This window comes from Leucopleurus acutus (genome assembly GCF_964270905.1).
Source record: "Leucopleurus acutus genome assembly, chromosome: 2".
NCBI classification, from domain to species: domain Eukaryota; kingdom Metazoa; phylum Chordata; class Mammalia; order Artiodactyla; family Delphinidae; genus Leucopleurus; species Leucopleurus acutus.
Window position 1 is genome coordinate 171,519,381 of NC_139143.1, and position 10,999 is coordinate 171,530,379.

At 42.1% G+C, this 10,999-nt stretch overlaps 1 protein-coding gene across 2 annotated transcripts; it reads right to left on the reverse strand.

Moving 5' to 3' along the window:
• Positions 1 to 2,400: 2,400 nt before the first annotated feature.
• Positions 2,401 to 9,680, reverse strand: MED18 (mediator complex subunit 18). Of its 2 annotated transcripts, none has more exons than XM_082864197.1 (3): positions 9,504 to 9,680; positions 8,431 to 8,508; positions 2,401 to 3,309 (listed from the first exon to the last, which is right to left on the reverse strand). In XM_082864197.1, exons 2-3 carry the CDS (start codon positions 8,501 to 8,503, stop codon positions 2,756 to 2,758), a joined length of 627 nt encoding a protein of 208 aa, XP_082720323.1. In that variant the 5' UTR covers positions 8,504 to 8,508; positions 9,504 to 9,680; the 3' UTR covers positions 2,401 to 2,755. The 2 variants fall into 2 exon arrangements, with proteins under 2 accessions (XP_082720323.1, XP_082720322.1); XM_082864196.1 differs by having other exon boundaries at positions 8,431 to 8,572.
• Positions 9,681 to 10,999: the final 1,319 nt, after the last annotated feature.

Consider the following 10,999-nt stretch of genomic DNA (forward strand, 5'->3'; position numbering starts at 1 on the left):
AAAGTGGAAGACTACAAAATAAGAAAGGGGCCTTACTTGAATCATCCTGCTAATATGCTATGAAAGGAGGAACAAGACTTACTCATGAAATCTGCAACTGAAGGGGGTAAAAGCTATCTTGAAAATATGCAAGGGAAAGCCAAGAAAAGGATCCCAGAGCCAGAGAAATAACCAGCTAACCAACTTGGAAGCTACCCTATCTTTGAACTTACCCTTAAATGAGATAACACCATCCTTCCCGTTTAAGGCAGCTTTGGATAGGTTTTCTGTTACTTGCCCAAAACCTCTTAACAGAGTATTCATATGATCTTTCGAGTGGCAAACCAAGGTCCAAAGAGAATTATGATCTATCCAATGTAATACCTCAACTGGGGTATTATCTCAGTGGAGGTTCCAGAAGAAAATGAAAATTTTGAGTGACCAACAATTTTTAAAAGGCCAAACTCTACAAGTGGGCTTCCCTGGTGGCACAGTGGTTTAGAATCCACCTGCCAATGCAGGGGACACGGGTTCAAGCCCTGGTCCGGGAAGATCCCACATGCCGCAGAGCAACTAAGCCCGTGTGCCACAACTACTGAGCCTGTACTCTAGAGCCCTCGAGCCACAACTACTGAGCCTGCGTGCCACAACTACTGAAGCCCGTGCGCCTAGAGCCCATGCTCCGAAATGAGAAGCCCATGCACCGCAACGAACAGTAGCCCCCACTCGCCACAACTAGAGAAAGCCCGCATGCAGCAACGAAGACCCAACGCAGTCAAAAATTAAAAAAAAAAAAACTCTATAAGTATTAAAATGATCAACATTTATCCCACTCAGAACTGTTATTTTTAAAAATCCATTAGAAGTCAAATGATAAATGGGAAATTATATAAAAGCTGTTTACAAATTAATAAAGACAAACAATGAAGAAAAGGGAATTCACATAAGAAAAAAATGTCCAATAAACATATAAAAATTTAAACCTCATTGATGAGTATTTTTAAAAGAAAATTAAAACCAGTCACCATTTATCATCAAATGGGAAAAATAAGTTTTCACCGTCACACCCACCTTTGGCAACTGTGTTGGAAAACTGGTAGGAGTGAAAACTGGGACATTTCTGGAAGGCATCTGGCAATGCATGGTGGAAGACTGAAAACAAGGCACACTCTTTGACTCAGCAGTTCCCTAGAATTTATCCTGAAGAATCATCATGGATGACAACAGAAATTTAATTAAAAACACTAGCATCACAGGACAGTTTATAAAAGCAAAAAATTGGGATCAAACTAAAATTCCCAAAGTAGGGGAATCAATTAAGTTACAGAAAATCCAAATGATAGGATACAAATAGCAGTTACAATTATCAGTATTTAAATACAAGCTCTGCTAATTTGTAGCTGTATAGCTCAGGGAAAGCTAATTACTCTCTCTGTACCTCAGTTTCCCTGTAAAAAATGGGTCTGTTGCGAGGATTAAATTAGTAAACATACTTAAAGCACTTAGGATAGCGCTGACACATAAGAAGAAAAAAAATTTTTTTTTAACAGAAGAGGGACTTCCCTGGCATAGCGGATAAAACTCCATGTTCCCAATGCAAGGGGCCCAGGTTCAATCCCTGGTCAGGGAACTAGATCCCACATGCATGCCGCAACTGAGTTCACATGCCACAACTAAGGAACCTGCCTGCTGCAACTAAGGAGCCCACGTGCCGCAACTAAGGAGCCCTGGAACTGCGACTAAGTAACACGCCTGCTGAAATTAAGACCAGGAGCAACCAAATAATTAATTAATTAATTTTTTAAAACCCCAGAAAAACATTGTCCCAGATGCCTAACGTCCCAGAAAGATGTTAATGATAAATTAAACAAGAAAAGGAGATTACAAACCAGTATATATACAATATTTTTCCAAAATAAATATATCTCATATATATAAATTTCCAAAAATAAAGACTAGAAGGATATAAAACAAAATAAATAGTATACCTCTTTGAATAACAGGATTACAGGTTATTTTTCTTATTTTTGTCAGAATTTAAATTTTTTTCAATAACAAATATGTGCTACTTTTTTTTTTTTCTTTTGTGGTACGCGGGCCTCTCACTGTTGCGGCCTTTCCTGTTGTGGAGCACAGGCTCCAGACGCACAGGCTCAGCGGCCATGGCTCACGGGCCCAGCCGCTCCGTGGCACATGGGATCTTCCCGGATCGGGGCACGAACCCGTGTCCCCTGCATCGGCAGGCAGACTCTCAACCACTGCGCCACCAGGGAAGCCCATGTGCTACTTTTATGAAAGGTAAACTATCACCTCTATCAAAATTAAAACAAAAAACTGTCATATTTTTGCTCCAGTTGATGAGTCTATCCCAAAGTAGCAGGGTAATGGGGTAAAGAATCAGAATGATAGACATTTCTCTTTATAGCCTTTATTACTGCACAATACAAACTCAGTCTCTGTTTTACAAACCTTACACACAAATGGCAAAACAATTAAAAGATTTTTATTCCCCAAAGCTATTTTATTCCAGTTTCCCCTCTTTATGCAGAGGGATTATCTAGATTCTCCATGTCATCCTTAGCCTTTAATTTAGAAAGGCTGTCACAAAAGTGAACTGGCCATAGGAGGAAAACAGTGCAAAGAACCAACTAAGTTCTCATTGTCCTCCTTCCTGAGGGAAGAATGCCTGGCTAGCAGTGGTGAAATAGGGCAATTATAACATCTTCTTTTTTTGTAACAGCTGAGGACAAGCCCCAGTGGTGGACAGACTGCTTTGTCACATGAGCCTTTTGGGGTCTATTTTCTCTAGGTGAACCAGAGGTTTCAGCTGCTCTGCAAAGTTCCTCATGTCATCAGACACCACATCCTGCCCAGCTGGTGCAACAACACTTAGTTCCACAAGGTAGGAGAGTGACAAGGCCTCAGTGTTGTCTGTGTTCCCTGGTGTCAAGATGCGGAAGATCTTGTACACCACGATCTTCATGATGCCCTTACGGAACAGGTGTCCCCTGGCAACAAACTCATGGTCCATGCGGAAACCCATTTCCATCAGGAAGTCAGTAAGGTTCTCAGATGTTGCAATGTCCACGCAGTTACGCACCAGGGCATGGCGGTTCTTGTCTCCCATTTCTGGCTGTCCCAGGTAGCGCAGATGCCAGGGTGCCCCTGCCCTATCCATAGAGCGTCGAGCCCTTAGAACAAACGGACTGGCCTGCTGGCCCTTAAGGAGGAATACCATCTCATGGTCAAGGAAAGTCTCTGGTTCCATGTTGTCACACAAACCACGAAGGCGGTGGATGAGGCTTTCCAAGCTGTGATCTAAAACACTTCCTGAAGAAGGAAAAAAGTACCATTGAGTCCCATCTTTCATTCTGGGTAATGGAAATAGCAAAAGATTGAAAAAACTTACATGAAAAATCAGAACAGTTTAGTGCAGTGTTTTGTAAAGCACAGGCCCAATATATGAGATGTTAGAGGGGTTATACTGCCAAGATATTATATAACAAGTTAATCCCTTTTCAATTTTTTGCATTGTCTTATTTGGTACTAGAATAGTTAGGCCTTCTCTAACAATGCTAACCTCCAGTGGGCTTTGGGCCTTAACAGGCAACAGTATCTACCTAGAAAAATTATACTGGTTTGTCATTTATTTTAAAAATTATCTTCTAGTCTCAGAAAACAAAAGTTTTCCATTGATAGAAAAAATATAACATTTCCTTTTTATGTAATATATTTAAGTAAAAGAGAATGAACTGCTTCAGAGAAATACACTGTCCTTTGTTCTCATCTTATTCTTCCTCCTGGCAGCATTTCACATGGTTGTTATACCTATTTTGAAATCTATTCTTCCCTTGGCCTCTGGGACACAAATCTCTCTTGGTTCTTCACCTAATTCACTGACCATTCCTTTTAAGTCATCTCTGCTGGGTCTTCATCTTCCCAAAATATTGGAGGATCCTAGGACTCAATCTTGGTCTTTGTCTCTATCAAAAATCTCCTCCTCCCTCAGTGACCTAATTCAGCCCTATGGGTTTTTTTTGTTTGCTTTTTTGGGGTTTTTTGCAATACGCGGGCCTCTCACTGTTATGGCCTCTCCCGCTGTGGAGCACAGGTTCCGGACGCGCAGGCTCAGCGGCCATGGCTCACGGGCACAGCTGCTCCGCGGCACATGGGATCCTCCCGGACCGGGGCACAAACCTGTGTCCCCTGCATCAGCAGGCTGACTCTCAACCACTGCGCCACCAGGGAAGCTCTCTTCTTATATATTTTTAATTTAATTTATGCCAGCTAGTATCTTTATTATTTTCCTTTTACTTTTATTGAACTGTTCTTTTTCTAATTTCTTAAAAGGATACCCATTGATGTTTCTTTCTTTTTTTTTTTTTTTTTTTTTACGGTACACGGGCCTCTCACTGTCGCGGCCTGTCCCGTTGCGGAGCACAGGCTCCGGACGCGCAGGCGCAGCGGCCATGGCTCACGGGCCTAGCCGCTCCGTGGCATGTAGGATCTTCCCGGACCGGGGCACGAACCCGTGTCCCCTGCATCGGCAGGCGGACTCTCAACCACTGCGCCACCAGGGAAGCCCAGCCCTATGGTTTTAAGTGTCATTTATGCTCTGAGGACTACCATATTTATATCTCATGAACTACAGACTCATACATCCAACTGTCTACCTAACTTCTCCACTTGGATGCCTAAGACATCTTCATCTTAACATGTTCAATATCAACCTGTTGATTTTTCCTCCACAATCTTACTCCTCCTGCAGTTTTCCCCACCATAGTAAATGGCAACTCTCTGCTTCCAGCTGCCCAACCAAAAACCACATAATCAGCTTTGACGCCTTTCTTTCTCTCACATCCTACATCCGCTCTGCATTTTTTAAATATATGCAGAATCCAGTTTACTCAATCATTTCCACCTAGTCCAAGTCTCCATCATTTCTTGCTTGGTCTTTGCAGTACCCTGCTTCTATCCTTGCTTTTTTCTTCTCTCCTCCATACAACAGCCAGTTGGTTTTTAGGACATAAGGCAGATAATGACACTTCTCTGCTCAGAACCCTCCAATGGCTTCCCATGTCACTCAGAATAAATCCGAAATTCTTTACCACGGTCTACAAGGCCCTATAAATTGTGATCTCTGCTACCTGATGTTGATTATTTCCTTCTACTATCTCCCAGATCACTCTCTCCAACCACAGTGATTTTCCTGCTGTTTCCTAAAAATGCCAAGTGTCTGACAATGTATTTCTCTTCAGAGACCCTTCCCTTAGTCCCTACGCTTAGAATGTTCTTCTCTCAGACACCTGCATATCTCACCCCATCACTTTGTTCAGATCTTTGCTCAAATGTCACTTTATCAGAGATCACTTTTCTCATTGCCCTAAATAAAATAGCATTATCTCCTTCCAATCTCTTTCCACTTCCCTGCTTTACTTTTTAGCATTAGCACCTCAATTTTTTAGTCATATTTCAATATATCAATTATGTATTGACTTTTTAACATATTTCTTCCTCTACTGCTGATACTTACTCCAATGCTAGGAATATATTCATTTATTGACTAAATCTGTTAAAGTAAATAAAAATATACTACTGTAACTATGGTAAATATTGACAGTGGGACTCAAATGACTACATTTTTGGAAATGGGTAGTGTTGGAGGGAAAGCAACAGCTCAGGTCCCTGTGATCATAGGACAGATGATGACGGGAGCAAGGAATGGGTCCTACATTGGATACGTTGTGTCCTACATTCAGGACAGTGTCAGACATGTGTTTTTTCATACTTCAAACATTTAAGGAGCTTTGTAAGTGCTGGTTCCTTCAACATATACTTATTGAATACTGTGCCAGGCATCATGCTAGGAAGTAGGGGGTCCAGCCCTCACAGAGATTACAGTTTAGTGGGGGAAACAAAAAATGAATAAGTAAACAATTAAACAGAAATACAGGGAAATAAAAGGGAGATGGGAGAGAGGAACTGATGGGGGTGGAGAAGAGGAGACCTCTCTGAGGACTTGGAGTAGTCAGAGAAGGTCTGTCAAAGGGAAGGACAACTGAGCTGAGGACTAACGGATAAAAATAAAATGGCTATTTGAAGGGCTGGAACAAAGTATAAGGGCAGAGGAAACAATGCAAAGGCCCAGGAAAGGGCCTGGGGAATTCAAAGAAATGAAGGGATATCAGTGTGGCTGAAGTGTGGTAAGCAAGATGGAAGATGATAATGAACTGAGGATTTGGGATGGGCCAAAGCACACAGGTCTTATGTACAGCTCATGCTGAAGGCTGTATTCTATTCTAAGGCCATTGGGAAACTATTAGCTCCACATTTTATTCTCCACACAACAGGGAAAGAGATGACTGGATTTACATTTTAAAAAGATCATTCCAGGAAAACTGGTATAGACTCTTCAACAAGACGTGGTCATGGGGAAAAAAGTGGGAATGAGGGGAGACTGGTCCAAGTTAAAAGAGGCTTAAGAGACACAGTTATCAAATGTAATGCATGAAACATGATTATATCCTGGATACAAAACACATTTTGAGGGCAAGATAGGGGGAAACTTTTGAATATGGACTAGATATTAGATGCTATTAAAAATACATTATTAATTTTTTAGATAATAATGATGGTATTGGGGTTATGAAGGAAAATATCCTTGTTTTTTATTTTTTAGAGATGCATACTGAAAATGTTTTGGGGTAAAATGTTATATCTGAAACTGTCGTTTTTTTAAAAAAATTTTTTGGCTGCAAGGCATGTGGGAGCTTAGTTCCCCAACCAGGGGTCAAACCCGCACCCCCTGAAGTGGAAGTGCGGAATCTTAACCACCGGACTGCCAGGGAAGTCCCTGAAACTGTCTTTAAAAACAGCAAAAGAAAAAAGAGAAAGCAAATATGGCAAAATGACAGAAACTGAAATCTGGATGACAGAAATGGAGTGTTCGTTATATTAGTCTCCACTTTCTTTATGTGTTTTTTTTTTTTTTTTTTTTGCGGTACGCGGGCCTCCCACTGTATGGCCCCTCCCGTTGCGGAGCACAGGCTCCGGACGCGCAGGCTCAGAGGCCATGGCTCACAGGCCCAGCCACTCCGCGGCACGCGGGATCTTCCCGGACCGGGGCACGAACCCGTGTCCCCTGCATCGGCAGGCAGACTCTCAACCACTGCGCCACCAGGGAAGCCCCCACTTTCTTTATGTTTGAATATTTTTAATACTAAAACAATTTTTTAAAAAAGACTACTAGCTGTTGTGTGAGAAGAGAAAGACGATCAAAAGTGGAAGCAATGAAAAAAAAATGTGGAAGCAATGTAATAAGTACAGGGTTACTAAAATAGTTCAGGCAAAGGATGATAAACCAGGGTGTGGTACTGCAGGTTGAGAAAAGACTTATTTAATACATATTTTGGAAGTAAAATGAATAGGATTAGAAATGGACTACATGTGGGGGTAAAGTAAAAAATGGACATTGACCCCTGAATGCATGGCTCAAGCAACTGGTGAATGACAGTGGCACTTACTGAGATGGGAAAGCCTGAAGGAGGTGCAGCCTGAGGAGTGAAAATTAACAACCCTATTTTGTTCACAGTAAGTTACTAAATGGATGATCTGAATTAAAGTCTAAACTCTTGCACTAAACATTGTATGACGTCCTGAAAATCATTACCCCCTCTGGGTCTTGAGTTTTCTCATCTGGGAAAGTTACTTCACTTCTATTTCCTGATCTATAAAATGGAGCTAGTTAACAGTATCATAGAATTACCATATGATCCATTAATCTCACTTCTGGGTATTTATCTGAGAGAATTCGAAGCAGGATCTTGAAGAGATATTTGCACACCCATGTTCACTGAGCATTATCCACGATAACCAAGAGGTGGAAGCAACCCAAATGTCTGACAGATGAATGGATAAAGAAAATGTGGTACGTATATACAATGGAACAGTGTATATATACAGTGGTACGTATATACACTTCAGCCTTTAAAAGGAGATCCTGTCACATGCTACAATATGGGTTAACATCGAGGACATTATACTAAGTGAAATCAGCCAGTGATAAAACGACAAATACTGTAATGATTCCACTCATATGAGGTTATCTAAAGTAGTCAAAATTAGAAACAGAAAGTAGAAAGGTTGTTGCCAAGGGCTGCAGGGAGGGGAAAGGAGGAATTAGTGTTTAACGGGAATAGAATTTCAATTCTGCAAGATGAAAAAGTTCTAGAGATCAGCTATATAACAATGTGAAATACTTAACACTACTGAACTGTATGCTTAAAAATGTTTAATATGGTAAATTTAATGTTATGTATTTGTGACCATAATTAAGGGTTAATTGGAAAAAAAAAAGGTGCCAGAAATTATGCAGGCTGCCTTTGTAGAACAGCTTCTCATCTCTGCGAAGCTGAACAGAAAAGAGGAAAACAAGCTCCCTGGTTCACTCACCCTGCAGCAGGTACTCCATCATGTTAATGGTGCCCCCGGTGACAGGCATCATGGTGACTGGAGGTGCCTCCATGTTACCTCTTTAAGTTGAAAACGACAGAACTGGACTCGGAGTCCCCCGTCAAGTAAACACAGGATACACCTGGAGAAGAGTTATACTTGTTAATACATCAGAGAGGTGGAGAGACACCAGATCTGCTTGGGTCATTGGCCTTGACATGAAAAGATTCATTCATCCATCCATTCAAAACTTTTTGAGTAACTGCTATAGGCCAGTTTCAGGAACTGATGATACAGAAATACACAAAGGAGGCCTGATCATGGAGTTACAGCATAATCTTTTAGTCTCCAGGTCTAAAATCTCTAACCGTTTTCTGTGCAATAACTAAGTCTCTCACCCTGGAACTCAATGTCTTCCTTCTAAAACGGGGCCAACGATATTTAACCCCCAAGGCTTTGTTGCTCAGACGACAAAACGCACCTGCAATAATAGACGGATTGAAAGGTGACTTAAAGAATCTTGTCTACCCCTCAATTTATAGATGAGGATATTGAGACTTGGGGAGGAGCCCAAGGACACACAGTAGGTCGGTGGCAGAACCTAGACCAGACTAAAATCTATGCGTTCCACCTCTCTGAATCAAACGCCTTTTAAAGCTAGCCAAGCGGAAGTTCTTTTAATTGATGGTTTTGGTCCTCTTAAGCCAGCGTCAACGCGTGCCCACTTACACCAAAAACACACCTCAGGGCTTCCCTGGTGGCGCAGTGGTTGGGGGTCCGCCTGCCAATGCGGGGGACGCGGGTTCGATCCCTGGTCCGGGGGGGGGGGTCCCGCATGCCGCGGAGCAACTGGGCCCGTTTGCCGCGTCTGCTAAGCCTGCGCTCTGGAGCCCACAAGCCACGGCTGCTGAGCCCGTGTGCCACAACTGCTGGGGCCCGAGCGCTTGGAGCCCGTGCTCTGCAAGGAGGGGCCACCGCAGTTAGAAGCCTGCGCACTGCGACGGAGAGAAGCCCATGCGCAGCAATGAGGACCCAGCGCAGCCAAAAATAAATAAATTAAAAAACACACACACCTCAGCGCGCGTTCTAGCCTCTTCTCGCAAAGCGAGGAATTGTATCCACCAGAGCACCTCTGAGCTTTTCAGCGACAATTAGCCCCCAGCCCTAAACTTGAAGACCCTGGGAGAGGGTTAGACTTCCCTCTCCTCTTCCCACTTCCGGCAAAAAAGGGTTCGTTGCTCAAACCTCTAACACCACCACTCCGCGACGTAAGGGTGCCGAGAGGGCATAAAAATCCGCTCTACTGTCCGACAAGCAGAAGCGCATGCGCAAACTGCGATGCTTCGGAGAAGCTGGCGGCTTGCTTTCGAACGTTCGTCTGGGAGTTACAGGGAACCTTGACGTCATAGGCCGTCCTCCAGGAAAATATTTATTTTTTTCTGGTGTGACGACCTGGAGATGTCCAGGAAATCTCTTGAACTGACAGGGGGAAAGGAGAGCTTGGGGATGAGAGCTGCAGAAAAAGAGAAGAGATTGTTGTAAAACAAAACTTCTTTTGGTTGGGTACGTGAAGATAAAAAGGAAAGACACCTTTTACTGCTTAGCAAACTGTTCTGAACAATTGGGGAGCTCAGTAATACATTTAGTATTTGTTCACTGTTCTGTGTTTATTTTACCTCAATTTAAAAATATTGGGAGGTAAGTAAATTCAATGAATATTTATTGAACCCTGCTTATGTTCAAGCATATAAAATGCAGGCAAAGAGTGAGCTGGAGTGAGGTGATTGAGGCACTCTCCTGGAGGGAAAAAATTTAAGGGGGCACCAAAAAACTCAGTAACAAATAAAAAATTTTTAATGCAATATTTTACAAATTTAATGCAAAAAAAAATCCTTTATGAACAAAGTGTCAGAAATTTAAAGTTGATATTCATAACAGCCCTATGACCCTAGTACAATTACGGTAATTTTATAGATGGCGAAACTTAGGCAACAAAATGTAAAATAACACCAGAGGGAGTTGAGAGGCTGGGATACAAATTTAAGCCGCTGACTTCAGAACCCATGCTCTTAATTTCTACACTATACAGCCCCTTCTCACTCCAGTTCCCCTGCTGTAACCCACAATATCTCCCACTCATTCACATTTTTGAAAACATTCCTATAACATTTGCCCAAATTATAGCTGGCATTTGAAAAGTAGCATTAAATCAAATTAAAAAAATAATAATGGGTAAGAAATGGGCAAACAATATGGTAAAACTTGGACAAGGCTTAGGAGCTATAGGGATGGGTTTCTGTGATAAGGATGTGAGGCCTGGAGCTTAGGATGGAACTCACTTCCGTCTTTTGCCAGTACCCAGCTGTGCAACCTTGGGCAATGCACTTCCCCTCTCTGAGCCTCAGCTTCCTTTTTTATAAAATAGAGTTAAAAATAGTACTTTCTAAGAGGGAGGTTGCAAAAATAAAATGAGATATTTATGAAACACTTAGCATAGTTCCTGGCTTATTGCAGGCAATCAATAAATGGTAGCTATTATTATTCCACTTTATATTTCTCATTTGAGCAA